Here is an 18,863-nt window from a genome sequence, read left to right on the forward strand (position 1 = left end):
AAATCATCTTTATAGTTTACCAAGTTGCATCTCTTTATAAGAGATTATTGTTTTGTACATCGGATCATGTACAGAACGCAGTATACCCTTTGAACGATAACGGAAGTGTGAATACCGCAGTAACGTGGGTACGGATACATACTGCAGTAAGACAGTAAACCAAGGGATTACAGTTTTTTTTTCTGGTAAAGTGCACGCGTTTTTACCACCCGAGTCCCCCACACCATAGACAATCCAGTTCGTCAACATAAAATGCCAAGACGAAAACATTGTCGATTCTTCAGGAACAGACGCTCACATTGCATAGGTTAGGAACAGTGTCTTACATACAGGGCATCAGGCAGCAACAGGATTACAGGAACATATCTGCCTCTAGCAACCAACAACAGCTGATCAACAAATAAAATCAACTTTGTTGTAAGATATGTCCATCTTTAGCTCCCCAAAAATGGTACTGCCGTACCATATTCTTTTTTACTAGATGGTATCTTAACACCACCCAAGATTGCAGGTGGATGCGGACCGTGGCGTCTCTGAACATGCTCACCATACCTAGTACCTTATGCCAAGGCCATTGCAAGTGAGTATTAAACCCTTGTGCCGGTTCAGGTAGTCCTGAAATTGTTGGCAAACAACATAATGTGTGAGAACAACCGGGTGACAAGATAACTACAGAAAAAAAATAGTTGCTCACCACTACATTCTGATCTTGAACATATAGAATGCCTTTCTTGTCGTACTCTTGCCTTTTTGCAGGATTACTCAGAACTGTTAAAGAAATGTTGGGAGCATCAGAAACAATAACACAAGATGTGTCATAATAGCCCAGGATTTGTCTCTCTTTCTTGAATGTAAAGTAAAGGGCACGGTGAGAGAATATTTCTTTGGGAAAAAGAGATAGTCTTATCATCACAGTAAGCTTTCTCTAGAGCTAGACTGGTGATGGATACAGTCTAAAAGTTCAAAATGTTCAACAGTTGTCGCTCAACTGCTCAAGCATGGTTGCCTCAAATGTAACACGGTTTTATGGCCTTCAAATATATTATCAAATAATAGTTTGCAAGAAGCAATAAAAGTTTATCATAACAAACACAGAAGAGTGTAGATACTTGCCAAGCAATTCAACGCAGCAAGATATCCCTACAAGCCACTAAAACAATAAAAGTAATAGCCTAATAGGGAATTTTTTATAATTGTGGTAGCCATTCCACCATTCTCTTGTACAAGGGCATATTCTTAGTCTTGGAGCAGTTAGCTAGCATCTACGACAGGGACAGTAATTGATCTGTATCCGAGGAACACAGACAACTGTTATGACTATGCCAACCTGACTTGCTACTCCTTAACATCTTGAGAATTCATATCTGAATATTTTGCAACTTCTTAACAAATATTATGGCTTTACTAAGTTTTAGGGTGTATACACACTCATAGTCTTGTGGAACTGAGTTTTAGGGTGTATACACACTCATAGTCTTGTGGAACTGTGGTAACCTCCAACCCACCATCCCCCCCCCCCCCCCCGCTCCTAAAAGTTAGCACAATCTGTGGCGGGTATGGCTGGGGAACCATAACCATGATAAGTAGGTACGTTTGTATACACTGATATCCGACTTGGGCTGATACCTTCTTCTTAACAGCATTTATGGTTATAGAAGCAAACACAATAGACAAGCAGAAGTACAGCAAACGATGCTGCTTAGACACCATCATTTTGGGGGCACTAAGCATGAGTTATGCAAAAAGTACATGATACAGTTTATGTATGCTACTTTTCTCATGCGGAGAAGATCTGATGCTGAGCAACTGAGCAACCAATCAAGCTGACCTTGGTACGCCTCATTAATCTCCTGAAATCTGGACGTTGCATTTTCTTCACCCTGCTTCTTATCAGGGTGCCATTTCTGCAGACAAAATTGAAATGGAAAGCATATACATTACCATCATGGCATCAACAATGAGAGAGCAATGCAAAGGATGCCAATAGTTTAGCAAACACAGAGTATCCTCAATGAAACTTTTGCAAGGAATATGCCACTTGAAGCAACCACTTTGCTCAAGAAAACTGAACTATATGATTAAATTACAAGACTTCATTGATATTGGGATGGATACCAACCAGCGCAAGCCGGACATAGCTGGACCTGATTGTCTCCTCCGACGCATCGTAATCAACTTCCAATATCTTGTAGTAATCCTGCAGGCACCACACAGTTCCGCCGTTTAGCACGAGCCAGTAAGCTTCGTAGAAATGCGAAGCACGCGAAAGGGGCAAACTAACAAAGGGAACTCAAATTCAACACGATCTGGCCTCTAAATTCCAAAGGGCCCAATTTGCCCTACCGCCGCAACTCAAAATCGGGCGGCAGAATCGAAGGAAGAACAGGTGAGGGGTGACGTTTGCGCCTCACCTTGGGCTTGGCGAGCAGGGAGATGAAATCGAAGTCGACGGGGGTCTCCTCCCGCGCCGCCTCCTCGCCGCCGCCCTCCCATTCCCACCACATCTCGCACCCTCCCCTCGACGCGGGATTGGCTCCCTCGCTCCGCCGCCGCGGGATTTCTGCCGCCGCCGGCTGCCGCAGCGCCGATTCCTTTCCCAGGGGTTCCTTCCCGGAGATGGCAGTGGCGCGTGGCGGCGTGGGGTGCCGGGGCACGCAGGTTGGTGGATTCTGTGGGCTGGACGGCAGAAGGTTCTAGATTTTTTTTTACAACTATTTACTAACTTTTTTCAGAGGGACTGGAGCAAAACTTTGACACGACCGACGCGGCTAGGCCTAGCCAGTTGTTTGTTAGGCCGAGCCCAGCAATGGCCTGGGACCGTCTGGCCTTCTGTACTAGAAGTACTAGTTGGGTTTTGGGCTTCATGGACCCAAACGCAACTGAGCCACGGCCCATTATCCGACTGGCCACAGGTTCAGAAATACAGTGCAAACATGAATCAAACGCAGCTGGTGGTTCACTGCTCCCCCCCTCCCCAGCAAACCCGTCACACCGGCCTTATCCATCTTAGATTTTACGTTTTGAACATAAATTAGTTCAATAAATCGACTCACATATGTAATTTAGTCAAATTTGTTTTAGAATAATTTTTTTGTTCCAAAATATTTTTTAATTGTTCCAGCAATAAAAAAAATTTGTTCGGAAATAAAAAATTGTTTCGAAAAAAATTATTGAACCTTATGCGATGATTTGGCTGTTAGTCACCCAAGCGACTCATAATATTTGCACGTCCGCTGCATCAGCGCGTCCCCCGCCTTGTGCCTCACTGCCTGCCGTCGGCCCTAGGTCTGGGGGCCTGCACGTGCAGGCCTGCACTCGCGGCCTGCCCCTGCACCGCCGTGCGCTATAAAATCAGATAAAACTAGAGAAAATCAAGGAATTTTATAGGACAACAGCAAAGCTACTCTCCAGCACTCCAGCAGTATGTCAGCGGAGTCGACAGAAAAACAGCATGTTTGCACGTCGTGATTCGGAAAATTGCAGTAATGACAATACACGATCGTGGTCGGAGGGAGCATCCAAGTTCGAATTAAAGCTATGTTTGCGCTACACTCGCTAAAGGCACCACCGTGCATTTTACTAAAATATTATGCTAGTACTAACTAAAAGTACCACGGCAAAAGTGCTCTCGTGATCTTGATCACCGGCTTTCCCCCACTAATCTAAAAGTAGGCACACTAACTAGCCTACGCTCTGTCAAATTGGTTCCAGGAGACGCTCCACTGGTTCCAGGAACGCAAACGCCTCTCCGCATTCGGATCATCGAAGGGGCCCGTCCCCGGAACCTGCCGTGTTACCTGGGCGAGCTCTGCTTTGCATCCCCCACTTGCTACTGCTATAGTACTAAACAAAACAGTGCAGACGAACACGGTTCGGCATTAGACCAACCTCTAGGAAGAATCCAAACACAGCTCGCAGGCAGGCCGTTTCCCCGTCTGTCCCCAGCCTGACATTCCGTAGTCCTGAAGGAAGCAGATCTTGCGAGGAAAATGCCTCACATGCACGTGGAAGTTCCCACTGAGCAGTGAACGAGGTCAGTCAATGCTAGGCTAGTGAGTACGTTCGTTTCGTGACTGCATCTAGACAACAGTATTTCTCTCTCACATAAAATCAACACCAGCCAGTAGTACTTTTCTCTTATAAAAAATCAGCACCAACGAGCTAAAGACAGTCACTGCGCACCGATGTTCTGTTCAGCAGGTCAAGCACCAAAACACCTTTGCACACATTCTGGCTAAAAAAACGCTTCACGGTTTCCAGCTTTACCCCTAGGAGCCGACGGAGCGAAAGGAGCTCGACCTGGGCGCATCCTTTCCGTGTGTGCAGGCCGCGCTCGCTAGTGCGTTTCATGTGAGACTGACTACAACAGTGGATGTGCATTTTGGAGAGGCATATCGAGTTTGCCTCTCGTCTACAGTGGATGCAGCAGTGTCGCAAAAATCTCATCTCCAACACACGGAGGCAAAGGCAGAAGCATCCCGAGGGCCGTTCCTTTCGCGCGCGGGTGAGGACGAGGCGAGGCCTGCGCGCCGGCGGGAGTGGCCTGCGCGCGGCGGGGCTCCTGCGCGCCAGCAGCGGGGCGCCCTGCGCAGCGCGGCGGACCTCCTCCATGCTCCCTCCCTTGGCGCCCCCTCCCCCATGGCGGCCCAGCAGCGGCCGGGCCAGCAGAGCGTGCGCGGGCAAGGGACGGCGGCGGCGCGCGCGCTCGAGCGCGGCGGCCCTCCTCATGGGAGCCGGCGGCGGCGGGGTGGAAGAGGCGCGCACGGAGGGGCACGGCCTTCTCTCCTCCCCTGTTTCTCCCCCGCCGGCAAGCGGGCCTCCGCCCACGGCCGAGCTCGCCGCCGCCCACGGCCGGCTCCGCGGCGTGGGCTCCCCACGGCCGGCCCCGCCGCGCGCGCTCGGCCGCTCGCCCGGACGGCCGCGCTCGGCCTCTCGCCACGACGGCCGAGGGACCGAGCCGCGCCGTGCCGTCCTCCACTCTCTCTCCGCCGCCGGCCCCCTTCTCTCTCCCTCCCTCTTTTCCATGGCGGCCGGCGAGCTCTCCCTCCCTCCTCTCCATGGCGGCCGGCGAGCTCGGTCACGGCGGCCCCTCGCCGCTCCCTCCACCGGCCCCGAGCTCCGCCCCCTCGCCGCTCCCTCCACCGGCCCCGAGCTCGGCCCTCGCCGGCGGCGGCGCGGGGCAGCTCCGCGGCCGAGCCACGGGAGGCACGCGGCGGCCGGGCCGCGACGGCGCGCGGAGGCCGGGCCGCGGCGGCCGGCGGATCTGGGCCTCGCGTCCGCCACGGCATCGGCGGCGCGACGCGGCCCCTGGCGGCCGCCGGCGCCGGGTCCGCGGCCTCCCCCTGTCCCCCATTGGTGCGTGTACGCGAGCGGCGGAGGAGTCCGTGTGGTGCGGGAAGAGACGGCAGTTTGCATTTGAGGAGAGAGAGAGCGCATATTTGCACCTTCTCTCTCCAGCGACGGCAATTTGCATCGCGTGCTGCCTCGCCTGTTGGAGAACGTTCCGCGCGTGCACAGTCCCGACCGGGATGTATTTTACTTTTGCCTCGCGTGTTCCCTCGTCTGTTGGGGTCAGTCTGAGCGCCGAGTACGTGAGAGACGATGCGCGTGTTGCCATGGCCCCAGCACCACCACCCACTACCGGAGTACCCCGCCCGGCGCCCCCGCCGGTTTCTCGTCTAATCAGACCAAACCGCGCGCCCTTTTCCCGCCGAAGGAAAAAGCTCGGCTCGCTCCGTGGTTCACTCAAACGAAAAAGCGTCTGGTTCTATTTTCGAGAGGAGGAAAAAAATGTTTAGTGAAACTTGGAAGGCACGACCAAGATGGAAGATGGAACTGTGGACAACCTTGTGGCTCTTTTAGTCACTGTAAAAATGCTAATGAAGACAGGGACGTGCTAACCCGCTAGTAGGTGTGTTTGATTGACTCTTCAAATGAAATGAATTAATGATGACTGGGTTACAAAACACTCTGTTCGGCTAGCTATGGCTGGTGCTGATTTGTTATGAGAGAAAAGCACTGCTAGCTAGCTAGTGCTGGTTTGATATGGGAGAAAAATATTGTTGGCTGATTGAAGCGAACCGAGTGGAATTCGAGAGCAATGGCATAAGCACAAATGAGAATCCTATAACATATAACATGGGCGTGGACGATTAGCACTTTTGGCCTTTGCTCCCCACAACCCATCGCCTCGGGCCCACAGACACGCCATTCCAGCACAGTATCTTCCGAAAGCTCGAAGTGCCGCTCTGTCAGGGGCAGGAGCGGAGCGCTACCGCCGCTGCAATTCCCACAAAACACCAGGGGCAGCAACGTCTTTTGACACGTAAAAGAACAGACTGATTAGGCTCATAACTCCTCCGACCACGCCGTTTGAAAAAGGATCCCGACACGCGGGGCCCGCTGCCATGTGACCCTCTCCCACGCAGCTCCCCATGCGCCGCCCCCATCCGGTATTGATAGTTTACGGGTCAACCGTACGGGAGGCTCCGTACGGTCGATTTTCCGGCCGTTGTTTTTCTTTCATTTATGGAAAATTTTTTGTCGTTTTTCGATCAAAAAATACAAAGAAAAATTTTTGAGACAAAAAACATTTCAAGCAAAAATATAGAGCAGAAAAAAATTTCAAGAAAAAAATTGGAGAGCAGAAGAATTTCAAGAATTTTTTTTGCATCATTAAAAAATATTCATCCGAAAAAATCAAAAAGGAATTAAAAAAATTTGTTGAAATTTTTTTGCAAAAAAAAAAACACTGGAGGCGCGAGGCGGCGACGGATCCACGCTGCCCCGTCGTCCTCCTCACCGTCGGGGTAGCGCGCGGCCCAGGGAAGCGGCGGCCGCCGCACCCCGGGGAGGCGGATCCGGCGGCGGCGGTGCCGGAGGAGCCCGCGGCGGCGCCGGAGCGCGGATCCAGCGGCGCGCGGAGGCGGATCTGGCGTCACGCACGGCGGTGGAGAGCGGATCCGGCGGCGCTCGGCGGGGGGGGGGGGGGAGGAGCTCGGATCCGGCGGCGGCGGTGCCGGAGGAGCCCGCGACGGCCGAGGGAGGCGGATCTAGCAGCGCCGCCGATGGGGGAGCCTGCGGCAGCCCAGGGAGGAAGGGGAGTGGGGCTCAGGGGAGGGGGAGCGCGGCTCCAGGGGAGGAAGGGGGAGCGGCGCGCGGGGGAGGTGCGCGCGGCTCCAGGGAGGAAGGGGAGCGGGCTCAGGGGGAGGGGAGGGAGCGCAGGCTCCGGGAAGGAAGGGGGGCGGCGGCATCGGCGGGAGGGAAGGGAGCGCAGCAGCGCCGGGGAGGAAGAGGGAACGGGGAAGGAGAAAGGTGCGGGGAAGGGGGAAGGAAAAAATCGACCACTAGAGGCGGAAGTTACAGTCGACCTTAAACTCAGCATCGCGGCCCCATCTATCCGACCCAAGAGGGCCCAACACGCCGTACCGTCCTCGATGCCCGGCACGTGTCCCCGCGGCGGATCCAACGGCAGTCGCTGCGTCGCACGGCGGGCGCAGGCGCGCAGCTGGATGGGAGGGCCAGTGGGCGTTCCCACCGGAGCCCGGCCCACACTCCACAGTCACCCCACTCCGCGCACCTGCGCCGCAACGTCCGCGGCCACCACTAACGTTTCGACCGTTACGGTGGGGCCCCCGTTCCCCGACGTTGTCGCGCGCGCCCTGACGTCGTCAACGACGCCCGGGTGGCCGGGTCGGTGAGCGGAGCGGAGCGCAGGCGCAGCTGCGTCCTCCCGTTGTGGCTTACGGGGAGGTTTAACGGAAAGAAAGGAAACGGACGACCAGAAGAGGGCCCAGCAAGAGGATGGCGTTTTCCGCGTGGGTCTTCGCGTTACAAGTAGATTAGAACATGCGATTATTTCATTGCAGTAACTTAAGGGGCTCACGGCACCGTAATAAGAAAGTTAATTACCGATGCTGCATGGTAAATAGGAAATTTTATTATCGAATCAATTGTTTCCTTTTTGCGCCGATAGTGTGCGTCAGTTTTAGAAGCACCTGATCAAAACGCTTTATTTCAACCGTAGGATCGGTCTTTTTCTTTCTCTTAAATTTATGGAAGGGTCGATCTCGTTCCGATATTACCGCGACAACCGAGGACTGACCTGCAAAATCAGCCGCCCCCTTCCCGTAGTCAGTGTGGGTTTAGTAATTTTGCCAGTACGGCCACAGGCTTTGTCCCTTTCCTCCTCCTCGGCTCCCCCTTCTTCCCCCGTCGCCAACTTCGGTTCCGTTTCTCGCTCCCGTTGCTATCGCCCAGCGCGCAGCTCGCAGAATTCCTCGCGTCATTCGTTTGAAGGAATTCAAATCCGGGCGTTCGCGTCACTACGCCAGCGACAAATCCGCGCGCCGCCTCGGCGCCCAGGTGACTAGGTGAGCATTCCGCCCCCCGCACGATTCAGCTCCCATTCCCTCGAATTCGCACTTTGTTTTTTTTAATCTGCGGGTGAGTTTTTTTTTCCTCGGTGTGGAAATCACTCGCATTTGGTGCGGTTGGCTCGGGATTTTCTGATTTTTGCTTGATTTGTTCGCCCGTTGCAGTTGGAATCCGCATGCGCTCGCCATGTTCACGGAGGGGCTAGATCGCGACGCGCTCCAGTGGGTGCGAGAGGTGAGTGAGCTCGCCGCGCCGCCGAACCCTAGCTGATTTGAGTTGCTGCGGCCTCGGGTTTCCGTCTCTGACGCGTGTTTTCTGTGCCAATGCGGCGGCAGGGCCAGGGAGCGGCGGCGCTACACAGTCACGACCGCATGGACGCGCTCCGCGCCGTGCGCGGCGCGGCCGGCCGCGGGGGCCTCGGCATGCCGCCGCCGGAGAAGTTCCGGAGCGGGCACATGACGCGCGGCACGGCGGTGCCGCTCACACGCTCCTCGCTGCGCAGCGACGACGGCAGCGCCGCCTCGGGATCCGACATGGTCGAGTCGTCGGACAACGAGGAGATTGAGGTCTGCAGCGGCAGGTACTCAGTGGACTCGTCGCCCCGCCGCGACGATGTGACCCGACGCACTGCCGTGCCCCTCTACCGCTACGCCACCATGCCTGGTCAACAGCACTACTACTCCACTGATGATGGTTACTCGGACTTGAGCTCTTCACGAGACACGGCACTGCCAAGGGCTAAGGCGCAGCCGCGACGGCCGCAGGCCCGTGTTGTTGGGTATGTTGACGAGGAGTACTCAGACTCTGCAGCCAGCTCTGAATTTTCTAGCCAGGTGGAAGGGCAGAGCAATGGAGTGACCTCCAAAGGTGGGTACGCATCAGAGTACTCCCATACTGGTCCAGCCCGAAGAGAGGTGAATAATGTGGTTCAGAAGACTCGTGCAGCGGCTGCAGAGAATTACAGCCGCAATAAGCCTCTAAATTCGAAAGCCTACCAGTCAGACAGCTATTCTTCTCATGTCCCTGCCCGAGAGGACGCGAAATCAACACATAAATTGGTTAGTTTTCTTTGTTTACCTACAAAGCATTTCCATTCATCTACCTTGTTTCTCTATGTGATGTACCATCTGTTAGTTCCATTTTGTTTCAAGTCAGGGTTGCATTTAAAAGTGTTTGAACTGGGAATATGCTAAGTATCTCAACAAATAATGTACCTGTTAAATATGAAAATTAACAGAACATCACACAATTAGAATGTAAATTTTCATATTTATCGAGAAATATTTTTTCAAGCCAAATTGTTCAATACATAATTATTTTACATGGTTCTGAGAAACTACAGATTTAACTTTGAAATTCTTTAACAAATATTCTAGTTATTGGTCAACTGATTCTCTGGACACTACCACTATTTCTGTAAACGTCACTATAGGTTTCCGTGGCTAACTGGCTAAATTGGAGTAATTCCATTCCCATTCCGTGCGTAAGCCATACCGGGACGCTATTGAAGGCTAACACCCTTATGCATTTGCTAGGACAATATTCTGTATAGTCCATGGAGAAAATTCACTTCTGAACACCTTGGGGGCATATCTTGATTTTCGACACTTATTATTGCTGGGGTTTGATGTCCTCCAAAGTCCAAACAAAAAGGCTAAATCAGCTGGGGTCTGGGGTCTGATGTTTCTTGCTTTGTCCTTCACCATTGACATTATCCGTCATCTTTGAAAATAAACTTCTAGTTACAGCACTAAATGGTTCTTGGTTCATACAGAATCCTATTTTTTTATCGCACTAATTTCTTTATGTGTTTTTCTTAAAGATGTTCAAGTTTGATAATATGTTTTATGTGCAGGATGGGCCGTCTGATGTCCCCAGTGCACCTCCAATACACGATTATGAACAAGATCATCGTCCAGTTACTCACAATGATACCAGATCTTGTGCCAACACGAATTCCACTGATGGCTTATCTACCAAAATTGACGAACACCAAGAAGTTAATGGGGGACCTAACCTAGCTGACAAAAATGACAGGTAGCCTTAGCCTCTACAACATGTCCTAAAAAGCATTTTTTAATGGGACGAAATGTTTCATTCTGTTTACTCATCCTTCTAATTGTTTTTTCCTGCTATGCAGGGGCACTTTGAATGGAGGACACACAAGCAAGCCATCTAGTTCAATTCCTCTTCGAGTCCCAACATTTCATGCTAGGTATTTTTTATTAAAGAACAAGTATTCAAATAAATATGGTGGAATCACTTAACACATTTTCTTGAACTTTTTTATAGTCTGCAAGGTCCCTGGTATTCTGTACTTGCTTATGATGCTTGTGTCCGGCTCTGCCTTCATGCATGGGCTAGAGGCTGTATGGAAGCTCCAGTTTTTCTGGAAAATGAATGTACACTCTTGAGAAATACATTCAGGTGAGTTAACACTAAATCCAAACAGGCTATAATCATCATTAAATATTGTTACTGCCTCTTGCAACTGCCAGTTCTGTGGATGTCCATTGCTCTGTATTTTGTATTTTTAGGCCCTCCTGTGCGCAAGTACCAAAACATTTTCCTGTGAACAATTCATTAGTTTTAAGTTCTATTCTGGAACCAAAATACGCCACCAGAACTAGGTTCAGTTTGAAAAATGCAACCTCAACTTGCTATTGCAGGTTATAAAGAATAGAAGCTACTGAATGACTTGAAGTATCTTCTTTCAGTGTCTACATTAATCTACATATGCTCTTTAAACTAAAATAATGTGGTTATATCAGGAATAGCAAATTCAGCTAGGCCCCCAGATATTACTCCCTCTGTTTTTATTTACATGTCGTATTAGATTTGTCCTAAGTCAACCTTGGCAAACTTTGACCAAACTTATAGAAAGAAACAATAACATCGACAATACCAAATTTGTTTCATTGAATCCATCATGAAGTATATGCTGATAGTGCATATATCGGATAGTATAGTTGTTGCTACATTTTTCTGTAGACTTGGTCAAAGTTAGTCAAGTTTGACTTAGAACAAACCTAATACGACATCTAAATAAAAACAGAGGGAGTATATTACTTAAAAAAATGCTTTTTTTTGGCTACCACGTTCCAACATGTATTTCACCAACTTATTAGTTATTCATTGTCATCTTATCATAGTGCAATGTTCTAGCTTATGCCGGTTGTTCTACATGTCTTTTGTTGCACTCCTAATGTAAACTTGAGTAAGCTCTGACATTCTTGAATGTTTCATTAGCTTGCAAAATGTCTTGTTACAATCAGAAGAGGAGCTTATGTCGAAGCGTGCATCAGAGCTAGTTAGTGAAGGAGCTGCATCAAAGCCCAAGAAAACAATAGGCAAAATGAAGGTTCAAGGTACAAAATCAATATATTCTTTCCATTTGCATACCCTATCTGTTTGGTATTTTTGGTTTATTATTCATGAAGGCCTCTAGGAAATTAGCACATCCTATCAATTGTTAATTTGTTAGACTGTTGCATGTGACCAGTTTAGACTAAATGACTAATACATAAAATGCTGAGGCATTAATGCTAACTTAATACCATTCTTATTGCAGTTCGCAAAGTTCGGATGTCTGTAGATATGCCTTCTGGTTGCAACTTTTCGTCATTGCCAATGGTGAAATTGGATTCCGTCCGGTACCGTTTATCCAATGTACAATCCACGCTTTCATCAGGATGGGAGTCTGTACGGAGAGTTCGAGTTTTACCACAGCTTCCTGCTAACAGTTCGTTCTCGAAACATAGCTTAGCATACATGCAAGCAAGTGCTCAGTATATCAAGCAGGTGTCCGGTCTGTTAAAGGTTGGTGTGTCTACTCTGCGGAGCAGTTCAACCATTGAAGCGCCACAAGGTTAATATGCTTTACTTCTCCCGTAGACTTCAGCCTCTTGAAATAGCCTCATGATGTTTTTTCTTGCCTCAGAGACGTACTCCTGCCAACTGAGGCTTAAAAGTTCACCTGAAGATGATGTGGTACCTATGCAGCCAGGATCTGGTGAAACTCATGTCTTGTATGTGCAAGAGAAGTTCCTATAATAGCTATGTCACCATTCATTCATTTGCTCTGCATGCTACTCTCAGCTCATTATGTATTTGTCAAAACCTACTCTTGTAGGAACAAAATTAGTCAAGCTGACCATTTATGTTGATATTTCAGCTTTCCTGATAGCCTTGGAGATGATTTGATCATCGATGTGTCTGATTCAAAGGGAAAACCCTGTGGTCGTGTTGTTGCTCAAGTTGCTACAATGGCTGAGGATCCTGTAAGACTTTATGAACCATTTTGCTGTTTATTGCCAAAATTGTTTATCAAAAATGGCTCCTGTTACTATTTTTCAAAAAAAAAGGCTCCTGTTAGGACATGAGCAATAGCTAAGTGGAGTGTTACAAACCCATCTGTCCTGATTTCGATTGGATTGACATAGGGGCTGGTTCCCTAAATAAAAATTGTTGCCTCGCGCATGTGAATCTACAACGGAAATGCGATGTACCCATCACCTTTGGGGCAGGATGCTTCCGTAGATTTTACTTAGTGTAGTTGTAGGTCTGGTGTGTATACGGAGTGTCAGGGAGGGGAGGGAGGGAGGGGAGGAGAGGGCATATGTTGCCATGTTCAAATACTACTACTGTACCCAGCATTCATAAAAAATCATCTCTTGTTTCATGTTTGTGTTCATACCCTGTTGTTCTCAATGCATCATATAACTTTTGTGCTTCAATAAAACTAATTCTCCTCTAAAAACATCAAAATTTCTTTGTGCAGACTGACAAGCTTCGCTGGTGGTCAATATATCGGGAACCTGAGCATGAACTTGTGGGTCGCATACAACTATATATCCACTATACCACTGCTGCTGATGAGAACAACATGAAGGTACAGATGCTGCCAGTTCAGCTCTCTGAATATGTTGCACATTTATCTAATGTAATTTGTTGGGCTTAGTTCATGGTAGACTGTAACCAGCTCACATGCCATTACTATATTTGTTTAATTGGTGGTTATCACAGTAGTTGAAGGCTCGCAAGCTGTTTTGATTCTTATTAACATGATAATAACAGTATCTGGATCAGCTCATCTCTGGCTTGATGGTATATGACAGTTTTTTTTATTGGAAAGGTTATACCAAGTTTATCTTCGATTTTCTCAAAAGGCTTGTTACTTGCCAGACATATTGCTCCTTCCGATCACAAATATAAGCAGTTTAGGTCATCAACAGTTTAGGTCACAAGTATAAGCAACTTTGACCACCAATTTCTGTAAAAATATGTTATTTTGAATAGAAAAGGTTATATCTATATATTTATATATATTTTAAAATCATTTCTAATGATGAATCTAGTAGCATCAACCTTATGCTGAAGAGCTCTTTGCATTTTTAGCTGTTGATGGTCAAAGATAAACAAATTTGACTTAGGACAAACAGAACTGAATTTGACACTATCTATGGTTCTGAGTTTTGACATACTAAGAGCACCTTCAATGTGAAATCATATTACTCTTAAATATTTCTTTAGCAAAGATAATGGACCTAGAGAGTCTGCATAACTTTGTTGGATATAATACAAAAGACAAGGTGGCCCTTTTCAAAATATAAATCATTTAAGACATGAATTAATTATCATTTCACAACTGTTTGCCAGTTTGGCAATAGCATTTAAATGTTACTATATACTGATTGAAGGAATACTGCTCTGTTTTCACTTGCTGGACAATAATGGCTGTCTCTTTATTAATAGCCATTCTTTTCTCTGTAGTATGGTTCTGTTGCAGAAACTGTGGCATATGATATCATTTTGGAGGTTGCAATGAAAGCGCAGCACATTCAACAACGGAACCTAGTCGTTCATGGCTCTTGGAAGTGGTTGTTGACAGAATTTGCATTGTATTATGGGGTTTCAGACGCCTACACGAAGTTGAGGTACCTCCCTATTTACTGGGCCTGTCTTTTCTATCTTCTACTTTACCTTGAGAACCGTGGGATGCTTTATTTGGATCTAATGTCCTTAGGCAAAGCACATGTCATTTATTTTATTATGTGTCCTCTTGTACTTGATATAGCAAAATGAGGACATTGCTCAAAAGGGTTATGTGCTAGTTGCTTTGATTTTAGAATGAATTAAATTAATGTAACCCCCTCCTCATTTCTCATCCTCGTTTCTTTTGTTTTTCTTTTTTGTTGTCTGTTCTTCTAAGAGATTGCTGGCTGCTATACTTGTATAGGTATCTCTCTTATATCATGGATGTTGCAACCCCTACTGCTGATTGGCTCAATCTAGTTCACGAGCTTTTGTTACCTATACTGATGAAGAACCACAGTACTGCTACATTGAGCCACCAAGAGGTATATTTCTCTCACTGTGTTTTCGGGCATGGCAACACATTTCCTAGGTTTTAGCGTCAATGTTAGATTGTTTGATCAAATTAATCGACTTAAAAAAAAGGGTGTACCCAGTGCCGTAGGCTTCCCGCATTGTGCGGGGTCTGGGAAAATCTTGAAGCTCCAGGGCGCAAGTGTTACCACTGCGGTGCGCCTCTGGCTAGTATTAATCGACTTAGCTGAAATAAATTAAATTCTTCTTGTTTGACTTTTGTATTGTTATTATATGTCTGAGACGCTGCTGTGACAAACATCTCACTATTGATTGACTGGTATTTCTTCACACAGAACCGAATACTGGGGGATGTTGAGGAGCAAATTGAACAAACTCTAGCGATGGTTTTTGAGAATTACAAGTCGCTAGATGAGTCTATACCATCGGGTTTGGCGGAAGATTTTAGACCTCCAACTGGATTGGCTGCTTCTGCACTGGAGCCAGCTATTAAGCTGTACAGTCTTCTACATGACGTTCTATCTCCGGAGGCTCAGCTAAGATTGTGTGGTTACTTCCAGGTCATTATTCAACTGTTCAGTAAATAAACGGCACATTATGTTCTCTACTTGGAACTTATGTTTTATGTTTTAATTCATGTCCAGGCAGCTGCCAGGAAGCGATCGAGGCGACACATGCTTGAGACTGATGAGTATGTAACAGGAAATTCAGAAGGCATTAGGGTGGATTTGGTAACGGTTACCACGGCCTACCAGAAGATGAAATCATTATGCAATAATCTGCGCAATGAAATTTTTACCGATATTGATATTCATAATCAGCACATACTTCCGAGGTACGTGATCTCATCCAAACTTCAGTGCCACTCAGCTGTAATGTTATAGCCTGTTGTACACCTTCTAAGCACAGAACATTTTGTGCAGTCTATTGGAAATATCCATTATGTGTAATGTATCTGTTGCTTGTTCTTTCTTTTTGCTCTTTTGTTTTGACATGTTTTTGTTTCTCTTTGTTTCTTTGGTTCCACAGTTTTGTTGACCTCCCAAATTTAGCTGCCGCCATATGTAGTGTGGAGCTATCAAATAGACTACGTGCTTTTCTTGTTGCGTGCCCTCCTGCTGGTCCTGCATCACCTGTTGCTGATTTGGTGATTGCTACAGCTGACTTTCAGAAGGATCTTGCTAGCTGGAATATCTGGTAACTTTCTGCACTTGTAAATCTAAATCAAGTCTTATTATTGTATTTGCATCATGCCTTATATATGTTTGAATTTCGCACAGCCCTATAAAAGCAGGTGTTGATGCAAAAGAGTTGTTCCATTTATACATTGTATTATGGATTGAAGACAAGCGCAGGATGTTACTGGAAAATTGCAGACTGGATAAGGTAGGTGCTAAGTTTTTATTTGCAGAGCACAGATTCATAACATGATTAAATTGAAAGGTGGCTAATGGTCAATCTGCTTCAATAGATTCATAATGTTGGTTGTGCTTTTTATCCCCCTACCTGGCAGCACATTGGGCAGTTGTGGTTATGTTTGCTTAATATTACTTGTAGTGCCATTAGGAACAGGGCAGATAAAATGCATATAAACTTATCCATAATTTATTTTCAAAATATTTTAGTTTGTTCAAAACAATTATTGTGGCATATCTATAGAGTGCGGTCAGATTTTCATTATTTTACTCTTCTGGATCTCATTGCACACTACCTTTGCCAATTATCAGGTCAAATGGTCAGGAGTTAGGACTCAGCATATGACAACACCTTTTGTGGATGAGATGTATGATTTACTGAAGAATACATTGACAGAGTATGAAGTTATCATTTGCCGATGGCCAGAATACATATTTGTTCTTGAGAATGTATGACAGAAACTCTGGATTCTCTTACAGATTCTTTAATTGCTGTATTTGTAAAATCTGACTTACCATGAATTTTTCTTATTCCTTGAAACAAAAGGCCATTGCAGACGTTGAGAAAGCGGTGATTGAGTCTCTGGAAAAACAGTATGCGGATGTTTTAGCTCCACTCAAGGATTGTATTGCACCAAAGAAATTTGGCCTCAAAGTTGTCCAGAAACTCACAAAGCGCAATTCAACGGTGCCCTATACTGTATCAGAAGATGTAAGTTTTGGTAGTAATTCATGTTTATCAGAACTTCAATTATTAATATCTGACTCCCTATATGGTTTTAGCTTGGCATTCTCTTGAATACATTGAAAAGACTACTTGATGTTTTGCGGCCTCGGATTGAGAGTCACCTGAAGTCGTGGAGTTCTTGTATACCTAATGGAGGAAATTCTGCAGCCATCGGAGAAAAACTTAGTGAAGTTACTGTGACATTGAGGGCTAAATTCCGAAATTACATGCAAGCAGTTGTTGAGAAGCTTTCAGAGAACGTGAGTGTGTTTCTTTCCTGTTACTTTTTCCTGATCTTGGCTTGTTATGAATTCTTGTGAATCTAATGAACTGGACACAAAACTCGTCATGTCATAAACCAAGACATGCTTCATCCATAGCTCTACCTGAAAAAGAAATTTGCTTCATGAATTATCTATATCCATGCTGCAACTGCAAGTTCTGGCATGGGTCTGCTCCAGTGTGGATCTGCCAGTATGAGACCAGAACTATGAATTCTTTCCCGTTGTTCGGTTAATCCTCTCCCCAAGGGGATTGTGGGGGGTTGAGAGGGATTTTGACTTGTTAGGGATTTAATCCCTCCCAATCCCCTTCAACCCACTTCAAACCGAACAAGCCCTCATTTGATCTTTGTCTTGTTATAGTATTGAGGTTCTATGTAGGTGTGATTTCATGATCATTTTGTAGTGATTCAAGCTTTTCTCAAACCAAGTCCTGGTTCCACATCAACTCTCTACGCTAGCTATTTAGTCACCGATTTAGTTATAGTCCTATGGTTAGGTGGTTTTACTTGCACTTTACAGTGTAATTGTGCAGTCACATTTGCTATAAACTCACAATATTCTTTCCATTTGATGTTTTTGTGCAGACCCGTATGCAAAATACCACAAAGCTCAAAAAGATTATTCAGGATTCAAAAGAGTTGGTGATTGAATCTGATATCCGCAGCAGGATGCAGGCATTGAAGGATCAACTAATTGAGGCAATAAATCATGTGCACAAAGTCTCTGAAGTACATGTTTTTGTAGCCATATGCCGAGGTTTTTGGGACAGGATGGGACAGGTATATGAAGTATCAATAGTGATGGTCCATATTCTTATCACTTCTGTTACTAATTTGATCAAGTTTTAGGACGTGCTGAGTTTCCTGGAGAATCGCAAAGAAAATAAAGCCTGGTATAAAGGTGCACGAGTCGCGATCTCGGTAAGCTCATGTTCCACAGCCCCCCATATAATGTATTGCCAATCTTTGTATTAGCCTTTTGCTTCAATGCTCTTTATCTTGGCTATAGTCTAATAGAACCTGTTAATCTGACAGGTATTGGATGATACTTTTGCATCCCAGCTGCAACAGCTGCTCGGCAATACACTCCCACCAAAGGACCTAGAGCCACCCAGATCCATCATGGAAGTTCGCTCTATTCTCTGCAAAGATGCACCCCGCCAGAAGAGTTCTAGCTTCTACTATTGATCAGTTTTTTCCTGTACATACTAGTCATGCGCAATGCTCATGCAGCTTTTCTGGAAAATCGAAGGAGGTGTCATGGAGAAAAAAGGTCATAATGAGGATGCTGGGATCGTTTTAAAGAGAATAGATCACTGAAGCCTACCGGAGGCTCCGGGGTGTACATGAAGTTAACTGTCATGTTACACCATCAAAAAGTTTTGATGATTAACCGGGCTATGTTCCCATTGCCTGCGGGATGGTGTATGGTCTGTTGGTCTACATTCGGAAACTGGATTGCACTTTAGAGCGTAATTGAAGTAACAATATTGGTTAGCTTTATTGTAGCACCTAGATGAGGTTAAGCGATTGCTCTGTTTTCGAACATTTTAACTGGTTGTTAGGAATTCTTTAAAATGTATGGACAAGGGCATGAAAACTTTCAAGGTTACAGATGTTCATGTATCGTATAGCAACAGTATATTGAAAGAAGTGCATAAGCCTTTAAGTTTCAATATAAACCGTCGTATCCACAGTTTTAGCTTGTCTTTGC

At 46.5% G+C, this 18,863-nt stretch overlaps 2 protein-coding genes across 2 annotated transcripts; one reads left to right on the forward strand and one right to left on the reverse strand.

The window, feature by feature from the left end:
* Nucleotides 1–269: 269 nt before the first annotated feature.
* Nucleotides 270–2,693, reverse strand: LOC120642502 (chaperone protein DnaJ-like). Its single transcript, XM_039919065.1, has 5 exons — nt 2,412–2,693; nt 2,120–2,197; nt 1,829–1,904; nt 695–768; nt 270–615 (listed from the first exon to the last, which is right to left on the reverse strand). The coding sequence occupies exons 1-5, from the start codon at nt 2,502–2,504 to the stop codon at nt 553–555; spliced, it is 384 nt and encodes a 127-aa protein (XP_039774999.1). The 5' UTR covers nt 2,505–2,693; the 3' UTR covers nt 270–552.
* Nucleotides 2,694–8,166: 5,473 nt separating this feature from the next.
* LOC120642511 lies at nt 8,167–18,845 on the forward strand. The gene is made up of 23 exons (XM_039919074.1): nt 8,167–8,372; nt 8,541–8,610; nt 8,712–9,434; nt 10,232–10,413; nt 10,517–10,591; nt 10,669–10,803; nt 11,626–11,744; nt 11,948–12,244; nt 12,317–12,404; nt 12,551–12,656; nt 13,157–13,267; nt 14,149–14,312; nt 14,615–14,735; nt 15,060–15,284; nt 15,369–15,559; nt 15,754–15,921; nt 16,005–16,110; nt 16,452–16,589; nt 16,687–16,851; nt 16,923–17,126; nt 17,735–17,929; nt 17,999–18,070; nt 18,185–18,845. Exons 2-23 carry the CDS (start codon nt 8,563–8,565, stop codon nt 18,335–18,337), a joined length of 3,786 nt encoding a protein of 1,261 aa, XP_039775008.1. The 5' UTR covers nt 8,167–8,372; nt 8,541–8,562; the 3' UTR covers nt 18,338–18,845.
* Nucleotides 18,846–18,863: the final 18 nt, after the last annotated feature.

The sequence above is a fragment of the Panicum virgatum genome, chromosome 1K (genome assembly GCF_016808335.1).
Source record: "Panicum virgatum strain AP13 chromosome 1K, P.virgatum_v5, whole genome shotgun sequence".
NCBI lineage: Eukaryota > Viridiplantae > Streptophyta > Magnoliopsida > Poales > Poaceae > Panicum > Panicum virgatum.